At 36.5% G+C, this 10,076-nt stretch overlaps 1 protein-coding gene and 1 long non-coding RNA gene across 3 annotated transcripts; one reads left to right on the forward strand and one right to left on the reverse strand.

The window, feature by feature from the left end:
• Nucleotides 1-4,256: 4,256 nt before the first annotated feature.
• Rpb11 (DNA-directed RNA polymerase II subunit RPB11) lies at nucleotides 4,257-7,542 on the reverse strand. Its single transcript, XM_046617844.2, has 4 exons — nucleotides 7,355-7,542; nucleotides 6,724-6,813; nucleotides 6,331-6,505; nucleotides 4,257-5,265 (listed from the first exon to the last, which is right to left on the reverse strand). The coding sequence occupies exons 1-4, from the start codon at nucleotides 7,405-7,407 to the stop codon at nucleotides 5,230-5,232; spliced, it is 354 nt and encodes a 117-aa protein (XP_046473800.1). The 5' UTR covers nucleotides 7,408-7,542; the 3' UTR covers nucleotides 4,257-5,229.
• A 23-nt stretch (nucleotides 7,543-7,565) lies between these two features.
• LOC124215008 (uncharacterized) lies at nucleotides 7,566-9,972 on the forward strand. 2 transcript variants are annotated; one of them, XR_006882252.2, is made up of 4 exons: nucleotides 7,566-7,877; nucleotides 8,122-8,323; nucleotides 8,403-9,735; nucleotides 9,959-9,972. It is a non-coding gene; the product is annotated as an uncharacterized lncRNA (long non-coding RNA). The 2 variants fall into 2 exon arrangements; XR_006882253.2 differs by lacking the exon at nucleotides 9,959-9,972 and having other exon boundaries at nucleotides 7,571-7,881; nucleotides 8,403-9,251.
• Nucleotides 9,973-10,076: the final 104 nt, after the last annotated feature.

Consider the following 10,076-nt stretch of genomic DNA (forward strand, 5'->3'; position numbering starts at 1 on the left):
TGCTACCCCCACTCCATGGGAAAAGTGATAGAGCGGGGCTGGAGGGGGGGGATATTATCTTCCGTACTTCGGAGAACTGATTTTACTCTCTTCTGAGCGCCTCAGTCCACTCAGTCGTTTCCGAGCAATTGGAGCGAAATCATGTGTTTTCGGTACCGGTTCAACGTTCGAACCGCGTTATTCAGATCGTGCCACGTTTTTCAATCAGTGTATTTACACCATACTCATCTGTGAACAATCACAGGGAACAGCGTGTAACCCGAAGAAAAACCGAGTTACTGAAATGAAAACATCCTGCGAACGTTGAAGGTGAATTTCGTGTCCCGAGTTTTCATTGTTTTTTGTAACTTCAGATTTCAGTGATACGTATTTTTGACTCTCTGCATCGAGTGTCAACTTTATTCTTTTTTTTGGCTGATTTTCGGCGAATGCCCAATTGCATTGTTAGCAAGTTTGTTCTTTCGGTTCAACAGACAGCTACAGCACAAAAAGTGAGTGTAGAATCGAGTGTTATTGCGTTGTGGATCTGTGGGTAAAAGATTAGTAACGATCTGAATTATGTGAAAAGTGCGTCGCTTCACCAATGCATCTGAGATGCTACAACTACTACAAAAGTGTGGAGCAGCCCAGAGTCGAGGTAACAATACTTTAATTATTGATTGATAATTCACGGTGGTCATTTAAAGCCGAACTTTTGTTCTTGCATAACATGCAATGTATAAATATGAAACTAGGCAACAGTAATAATTCATTTGAAAACTGAAAAGCCAATTTGCCAAATTAATTCAAGTGTCGTGTTTATTACAGATTTAAGCAGAGACTTCCGAGTAACTTCTCCATTTCTCGGCAACGTTGGTGAGTTTGCATGTGTTCGGTTATGGGTATTTCCCTGGGATTCCTCTGTCACGTGGCCTGGCGGTAACAATTGTTACACAAATCTTCGATTTCATAGCTGCATGGATAGGCTCATTCACGATCGCAACGTGCTTGACTTTCAGTCGAACCATTTTTTTTCGTAATGTAATTTACCATACCTTACTCAAAGTTACACGTTTTACACGTTGTTAAAAGTGAAATGAGCATCGCGACAGGTAACCATCGCTTACTCGGCACTCGCGAGATCGAATTGTGTTTCGTAACTGATGTAATAATCTACGTTTGAATTTAGCGATGATGCCGTTTAAGTGGTGGGTTCACCTGAGGTTTGAACATATTCAATTATTCACGTTATTGTTAAATTTATGAAATTCCAAGGTCTGGTATAACGTAACGTAATCAACTTGCATCTTATATTATATATCATTTTCAATCTTTTAACATCCAACAAGTGTTGATCAACTGCAGGCTTAGCTCGCTTAGAAAAATGCTAATTGGCATACCGGATGTTTTAATCACTTTTACAAAAGGTTAATGTACCGATAGTCTGCCAACATTTACTAAAATAATAAATGCAATATTAGAGTTGGCGGGATACAACCGCAATACTGTATTCTGAGAAGGCAGACTACGATACAAAAACATTTTGCTCCCAACAGGTAACCAACGAAAATGTAAGTTAGTGACCACGGCGCAAATGCAGAATGATGTGTGTTGCAAAAAATGGAGAATCGTTTAGGTCGAATATAAGTAACCGGGTAGGTAGGTGGACGTTTTGGGATCCGTCGCGGGGTTTATGCATGAGGGTCTGAATCTCTCTTTTCCGTTGGGTGGCTTCGTTCAGAAACAGGCGAGGATAGGAAGGTCGCGATGTACCGTGATCTTACTAACTTTTGTAATCCACAGCGTCAAACGATCACAGACATTTTTTTCCCAACAGACTCCGTATTCGAGTCTCACGACCACTTGTAAGCATTTGAATATGAACGAGATTGAATTTTCCATTTCTTGTGACTGCAACTATTTTTCAATCTTTATGCCATTCAATTATTTAGTCATTACAGATCGTTATTCGATTCAATTGATCTCTGTGATCGTCTGAATGGGCAAAACTCATCTCTGGACCATCTATCGCGTTCCGTGGTACGCTAGATGGGGAAAGATGCTGAGCTCGAAGACTTCGCGTCGAAGAGGACCGCCGACCGTCACGCCAGACAATAATGCATGCCCTTCAACCCCCCTCTCAATTTCTATTCGATTTGTAATCTGAGAACAACAATCCGCATCGCAATGTATCTAATTAAGAAAGATGCAGATGCGGATTGGGTTTCTACAGAATTTTTGGGACAAGTCCCAAAATCTACAAATTTTTTGACAGTTTAATCTGTCGCGCCTTACCACGCATAGATTAATCACGAGAATTGAACGCAGCTTCATGCGCGTAAATTAATAACGGGAATTGGACACGGTTTTTTGCGCGTCGATTTTGCAAACGGTACATAAAAGAATTATACTCTTGATGTGCTGATTTTTTAGCTTTTCGGTCAATTTTTTGACGAATAATAAAGTTTTCAAGTTCCACTGCGCCTTTTGAGCGTGGACTTGATACTTTTCAGTTATGAGAGAAAGCGCGGCATTTGAAAACCGGCGCTCAACGCGCAGGAACAAAAAACTCGGCAGTAGGTTTGTTCGTGCTAGCTACATTTTCTACACTTTCGTGGGGAGTGTAAAAGATAAAAACAATTACCCTTCATCCATAATGGAAACAACCATATTTCATCCAGAATTAAAACAGTCATCTTTCATCGATAATTAACAGCCAGCGGGTTATATGAACTGAAAAATTTCGAACAAACTGCGAATGTACGCGAGTACAAATTGATTGGGAAAAACAATTTACCATAATTAATATGACGAAAAAAGTCATTTGCAATTTTTCGAAGAACGCAAGATCGATCTTGCAACTATTTGCCGTGGACTAAGCCTACTGGGGATACCACGTAAAAAGAAAACGTACCAGGCGCTCTACCGCTTGCGGTGGTGTGGAAACGAGCATAACTGAACTTATTTTCACTGGTCAAATACTAACATATTGTAGTTTCTCAAATGATAATTTTATACTAGTGTAAATTTAAATCATTGTCAATAAAACTCATGCTTCGATAATGAGGAATCGTAATACCTTCAGATTTCTCTAGTTTAGACAGTGATTTCCACGCAAATACATTTATCTGTTTGATAAATTTCGTTTCTTAATTAAAGTTAACAAGGTGCACATACCTTTGGCAATTTAGAGTTTGTCAATTCCAACATCATTCTCCCACGCTTGACCTTTTATAGTCTACACAGTAAAATCGTTGAATTAAATTCAAAAGTTTTACTCGCTACTCATTGAACAAGTCGACTTTTCGGAGAAATTAGTTCAATTTCAATTGCCTTTCCGGCACAGCTTTCTCAGTATTTCTTTCTTGAACTTTTTGTATTACGAGAATTCGTAAAAAACCACGGCAATTTAACATTAGTTGAGAAATTATTTTTTTGTGTCAGTTGTATCTTTTTTGGGAACGAAGATTTCAGTGCTGATTCAAGATACATATTATCATCTTCAGTTAAAGGTATGAGTTCAGTATTAAACATATGTTCCCAAATTACAGAAGGAACAACTGTATATTTTCATCCTCAGAAAAGGTTTCTAACTCTTTTAACAGTAAACCAGGTTCATATTTATTATGCATCTATGTAGATAACATTATTTTTGTCGATCCGATGGAATTATATTGACAGTGCTGAATTTAGCCCCAATGAATTTGCGTAGTTGAAAAGCATACGTTGTCCATACAGGAGTTATATGAAAATTTGATTCTGTTGCCGTTCGTCATTCTATAGCATTCTCTGAGTTCACGCGGTGAGCGATGGATGGTAACATCAATTCGTGTCGCCTCTATAATACTTATCCGCTTGCTGGATTGAGTTGCGCGTATAGGGCAGGACGCAGAGATCGCCAGTTGACGATGAATATATCTCTTGCCATTTTCGATTACGAAAAGCGGCATCAAGCTAGCAGCCTATATGTATCTCTATGAACATCTACTTCATATCCAAGCTTGCACACACACACACACGTGTATCAACGAATATTATTTCTCTATATTATAAGGCTCGAATTTTAATAATCAGATATTGTCCACTCATATTTTAATACCTCAAAGTATTCATAACACGAATACCAATTGCTTACGTTGAATTACTATCTGCTTGCATTGCAAATCAAACTATCCTTACTAATATTCAGATATTCATACCTTTAAGCATTGTTAATTGCACTATTATTATTATGATATCTAATAACTCATTTCAAAATCGGGTAGACAACTTAAGAATTGTTTAACCAAGTAGAATATATTCAATGCAATACAATAACAAACTTTGCTAGGGGTAATTCAGATCGAGCTGTGCTTTACTACCATCAGTACGATGCTATGCCGCTAAGTCCGAGTTCTCAGAAATGGTGCACAGCGCTGGTGACATTGCGAAGTCTTGAGGGATATATTCAATCGTAGATGAAACGCTTATTAGTTAATATTGTTTCACCTTGAATAATTGAATCTTAAGAATCAATTCCTAAGGTGAAGCAGCCCCGTAGAACATTACCTTAGATAATTGTACTTAATACACCCTGAATACGTGTTCAGTTTTGCACACCTGTGCCATCTTTTGTTACAAAATTTTTACATTATTCAATTGTTTAATCATAAAATTACCTAAATACAAAAATATTCCGATTACAGAAATGATATTAAACATACATGGAGCCACAAGCGAAAATACATTTAACATCAAACATCATAAACCTAGTGAGGCACGCTTTCGAAGCAAGTTAGCTGTTAGCTGGGATACGCAAAGCAGACCATATAAGGTAAATACCAAGACACTAATTAGTTCAACCGTGGAAGTTCAACCGTGGACTCAATGTAATAAATCTGTCAACCAAAATTGTACCGGAGCATAAGAGATGGTGTCCTATATACACGGATTTTAATCAAGCTCGGAGAGCCAGTTCAATATTAAATTCAATTAGTAAGGCCACTATGCCCAAGCGTAGAATCAGTGTAAAATATAAAATCAATTAGTAAAAGTATAGCAAAAATTGTACTTTTTGGTGTAATGTCGAATAGATCTTAGTGCACATTTCATTTACAAAGTCGCAATATATATTAGCTTGAGATGAAACATTAACTCTTTTAGCAAAAATTGTTATCATTTATTATTCGCCTATCGAAATATAGTAACAAAACAAAATATACATATTATTTCTATAAAAAGAAGGGAATGAAGATAATTCTGTAGATTTATTTAGTCCAAGCCATCCTTCTTTTCCTTTATAGCTTCCTGAAACAATATTATTTATGTACTGTTATGTATGGAGAATATTCATTCGGTATAACATAGTTTGCTTTAGTATAATCTAAAAATACAAGTAGATTAAAATGACGAGTGGCAATTTGATATCATATTATACAAAGTGATTTTAATAAATGGTTGAATGCAACTGACCCTCAACTTCAGTAAGCATTAATAATTTTCTCATGAAGCTTTCATTTTGTAAACCTGGTCTCGGGAAGGCTGGTCATTTTTTTTCAAATACGTTCAATATATGGTTCAGGCCTACCAATTGTGCTCTAATTAAATATTTGACCTTTGAACAGTTGCCTCTAACACAATTTGTAATTCAGATGTTTTTTGGGCAAGTGATTTTGAAATGGGATTATTTTATATCAGCCAGAATTTGATGACAGTAATGAAAGTCCCAAATTGCAGAAGACAAAAATATTAAAAGCGTGTGGCAAAGATACGAGGTGAATCAGCTTTAGGTGTTAGTGATTTAAATTTCAGACTGATTCAGACTATCTAATGCTAGCGGTTTTGCACCACCTATAAACAAGGCACAAAAAAGTTCCAATCTACCGTAAACAGTGATTTGTTTATTAAACTCAATATTCATCAGATATTTTATTCAATTTTAGATATTTTGCGAATTATTGTGATTTGAATCCGAAAAAATTGAAAAATTCGACATAATGTTATTAAATTGAGAGAAGATATAAGATTTTTTTATTTTTCATTTTCGTCTAGATTTTTACGAAAAATTGACGGTGAATTAAAGTAAGAATTTTTTGACGTGTTATTTCAAGCGAGACCTCTAAATCTTATCCGATAGAGCTGAAACTTGCAGGGAATTAGTTTTTCACCAAAAACAACAGTTTTATGAGGAAGCAGAACTGAAAAAAAAAATTTATTTGCTTGAACTACTCTTGTATATAGCATAGGATTTACTCATCACTGAATATGTTTCATGTTTTGTTTTCTATCCACCCCATACTTTTGCGTTTGTCAACAAAGGGGATAGATATTTTCATTGTGACTAATCGTTATCCTTCAAAAAATTAAACCTACCTTGAAACGTTCTTCAAACAGTGACAGTTCTGCAATGAGGTCAGTTATGGCATGCATAAATGCTTCATGAGGCGTATAATCGGATGTTGTTTGAATACGGATCACAAATTTATGCTCCAACGGGTGCGGCAATTTGTATCCAGCAAACAAAACTTGAGGATCCTTTAACAATTGACTAAAATAAAAGCATAGACATTAATAAACTTATTTGTTATGACAAGGTCGCAAGTTTCAACTAAATTGAAAGAGACGGTAAGAACACTCCTCAATTATATCACTGTCAACTGTTTCCTATTTCAAAAAATCAATTGCTATCACTCAAAGTGATGTTGGCACAACATATTGTTGTCCTGACAAAGTGTAGTTTTTAAAACATAATTATGTGATAAATACTTTCGAATCATGTTTCCCAGGGTATGATCTTCCTTATTGACTGTGAATATTGCTGCATTGGGTACTTTTGAATCTTGTTCCTTGATGATTCTGCAAAAAGAATTCTAATTGTTAGAAGTAATCATTATCGCCCCAGAAAATTCACTCTCTTGGTTGAAAAGAATACTGAGGCTATTCGGAATATTCGGAGGGTTAGATATCAAGTGACAATAAGGTATACCTCTACCATCAAAACATCATGGCTATACCATCCTTCCGAGGGTATCAGCAATTTATGGCAATATTAACGGGTATATGGTTTGTGCTCTTTGAACATCATCGAGATATGAAAATTGCTCAAGTCTGTAGCGATGCAGTAAAAGAGACTGAATTTACTGTCAAAACTCATGTCTGAATCAAACATAATTCTAATAAAGCTACTCTTTTTCCAAGTCTAATTCCAATGGTTAAAGCAAGATATTCCTCCGAATACAGCATTGGTGAACTGGGAGAAACCAATGGAATGCAAAATACACTATCTTAAAGTGCGGTAAAACATTTAGATCTTGACTTAGGACACTGACAGGTGAATAGTTTGTTTATATTAACCTAAAACCTGAGCTTGAGGAAAATGGTCTCAGAAAATGCTTACTTTTTCTCTCCATCATACAAGAGAAACGATTCGAAGGTCGGTGGCGCGTTCATGTTAATAGTTCAAATATTCTTTAATAACGAATATTATCCAGGTATCAAAGTGAGAAAATCATGCACCGCTAAATACACTTGGATAACTTCGGGGTTATTTTGCTCGAAGTGTCCGAAGTCACCTGTAGCGCGATTCTGTAACTCGTTATGCTGTCGTTATGGACTCATAACGACAAGTTTCGTTATGCTACCGACCGCGTCGCTATTATAACGACAAATGCGATTCTGTACACTATTCTTAGCGAGTTTTGTCGTTATTAATAACGAAAAGTGTCGTTATGATGTCGTTACGGTGCGAGCGGATAGCGAGGCTCAGAGACCCCCTCGTTACGCTATAACGACGATTATAACGACACTTTGCACACGAGCTAGAGGAGTGGTGTGCGTTTCCCATATTTTTCTCGACTCCGAGACAGTGCTTCGAAAAGTGCTCCGAAAGTGAAAAATAATTACGACGTTTGAAATAACAAGTAAGTAAGTTGAATTTTGCAGTAATTAGGAATTATCAATGCAGATTGACTTCAGAAAAAATTGTAGAATAGATTTCATTATTTTCTAAAAAAGAATAACATAACCTATAAATTGTAGTGTTGCTCCGAAGAACCCACAAAGTTGCTTCCACAAATATAATTATTCATTAATTTCATTAATAATTCATTTCTACTATTAGGTCTATTATTTACGCTGTTTCTTTGATTATCTTCAATCTCAAAGGATCATGGCTATCGAATACCTTGCTTGGGATGTATTCGTTCTTGAGGAAAGATTACGTCGACTCGAATGTCGTGTGGAAAGAAGGCGACTGAGAGATGCTCAGAATCCTTTTCAGCTACCACGAGAAGAGTTTCTCAGCCTTTTTCGCCTGCCTCAAGAAGCTGTGATGAATCTTGGTTAACACCTCAGCAAAGCAGCATAGGTTCAGTTTGAGTTTTATATACATAATATGCATATTATATTTAGTCTACTTTTTTCTAAATCAATATATTTTCCATCAGGTGATGCTGGATATCCGTTGGAGCCTTGGCTGTTAACACCGCTGGCCAATTTTCCTGAAGATACGCGACAACATCAATATACACAACAGTAGTAAGGCTAGAAGCGTCGTCGAGCGGTTTTTTGGAGTTTTTAAATCTGTATGGAGATGCTTGTCATACCAGCGAGTCTTGATGTACGAACCAGCGTTCGCAGCGAAAATTGTTAATGCGTGTGCAGTACTGCACAACATGAGAGTGCAACTACGATTAAACAATGAAGATGCATACATCCCGTAGAGAATGATGTTGATCCGATGGATCAAGATGAAGAATACAACAGACGAGGACCACGCGCTTTGGCTCAATGAATTCAACAACAAATTATGAGAGAAAGATTTCCCAACTTCCGTGATGCGGAAGAATAGAATACAGAATATGGAATGATGTTTATGGTTAAATTGCCAACAAGTATAATGTTTAAAGGTGATGAGAGAAATTGACGACAACAGAGTCAGGGCGGTGTTACGCTCCGACGTACCGCCTTGGCGTACCTTTTTCAAAATTCCATGTCATTTCATTTCTTTAATATCTTCAATGCACAGATATTATTTCATCAAAATCACATAGGCTCATAGGAGTAAGGCTCCGGTCAAGCATCTCTAGACGCCAGGTTCGATTCCTGGCTCCGTCGTTAATTTTTCAAAATCACCAATTTTTCGAATCTACATTCCTTCAACTATAATGTTTACAATTGATTGTACATAAAGAAATATTCAATTGTGTTTTTAAAGTATAACTTTATTTTATAAAAAATATTCACCTTTTTTAACCCGAACAAGAAATAAAAACGTGAAAAATCTTTATTCTAAACTGGACTTCAATTTTTTTTTCAAGTGGTATTGTTTTTAAATAGCTTTGCCTCCATGAAATTAACAAACTCAAAGACTTCTTGAAGTATTGAAAATATTACAGCTACAGTTATGATTTTTAGTAAAAAATGGGAGTAGTTATATAATTTTACTCTTCAGAATATTGGTTCTACGTGAAGAACCCAATGGTGGTCCATGCAAAAAGAATAGTGAGGAAAGCGTAGAAGCAGTAAACGCTGCATGGGGATTCACGACACGTGGTCAAAGGGCTCCTTTTAAGAGTATGAGTACAAATAAATTTTTTTACTTGTATTAAAATTTATTAAAAGTATTAAACGGTGTTAAGATATAATAACAATGATGATATTTATATTTACAATGTTCACTATACGATGGATTTGCACTGACTGTGACTGAGTGATTGTGCGCGCCTCGATTTAAACCTTCATGCGCGCCACCGCGGCACGAATTTCAACTATTTTAAGGCGAGTTTCGATAAAATTCTAGTTACTTACTAAGGATTTGTCACCATACGTCACTTCCTGTCGTTATCCATAACGACGATTCGTTATCCCATTCTGTAACGTCGAAGTGTCGCTATTCGTAGTTACGGAATCGCACCGTCGTTATGAGATTGTCGTTACACGCGGCGAAATTCGTTATCGTTACGATAGCGTTCCGAATCGTTATTCTCATAACGAGTTACAGAATCGCGCTACTGGAAGTGTTGAAAAAGGAGCTCCCAGCGCTGAAACTGAAAATTCCCTAGGAGCGAGACAGAACTTGGCAATAATGCTATAGAGCAAGAGAGACAGAAAATAGCAAT

This window comes from Neodiprion pinetum, chromosome 3 (assembly GCF_021155775.2).
Source record: "Neodiprion pinetum isolate iyNeoPine1 chromosome 3, iyNeoPine1.2, whole genome shotgun sequence".
NCBI classification, from domain to species: domain Eukaryota; kingdom Metazoa; phylum Arthropoda; class Insecta; order Hymenoptera; family Diprionidae; genus Neodiprion; species Neodiprion pinetum.

What these genes read in the sequence shown, in the direction of transcription:
- Rpb11 (XM_046617844.2), bottom strand. Translation starts at nt 7,407, where the DNA reads ATGAACGCGCCACCGACCTTCGAATCGTTTCTCTTGTATGATGGAGAG. An exon ending in TTGTATGATGGAGAGAAAAA is followed by an intron (nt 6,814 to 7,354) that starts GTAAGCATTTTC and finishes TTCTTTTTGCAG; the next exon opens with AATCATCAAGGAACAAGATT. An exon ending in CTGGGAAACATGATTCGAAA is followed by an intron (nt 6,506 to 6,723) that starts GTATTTATCACA and finishes CTTTTATTTTAG; the next exon opens with TCAATTGTTAAAGGATCCTC.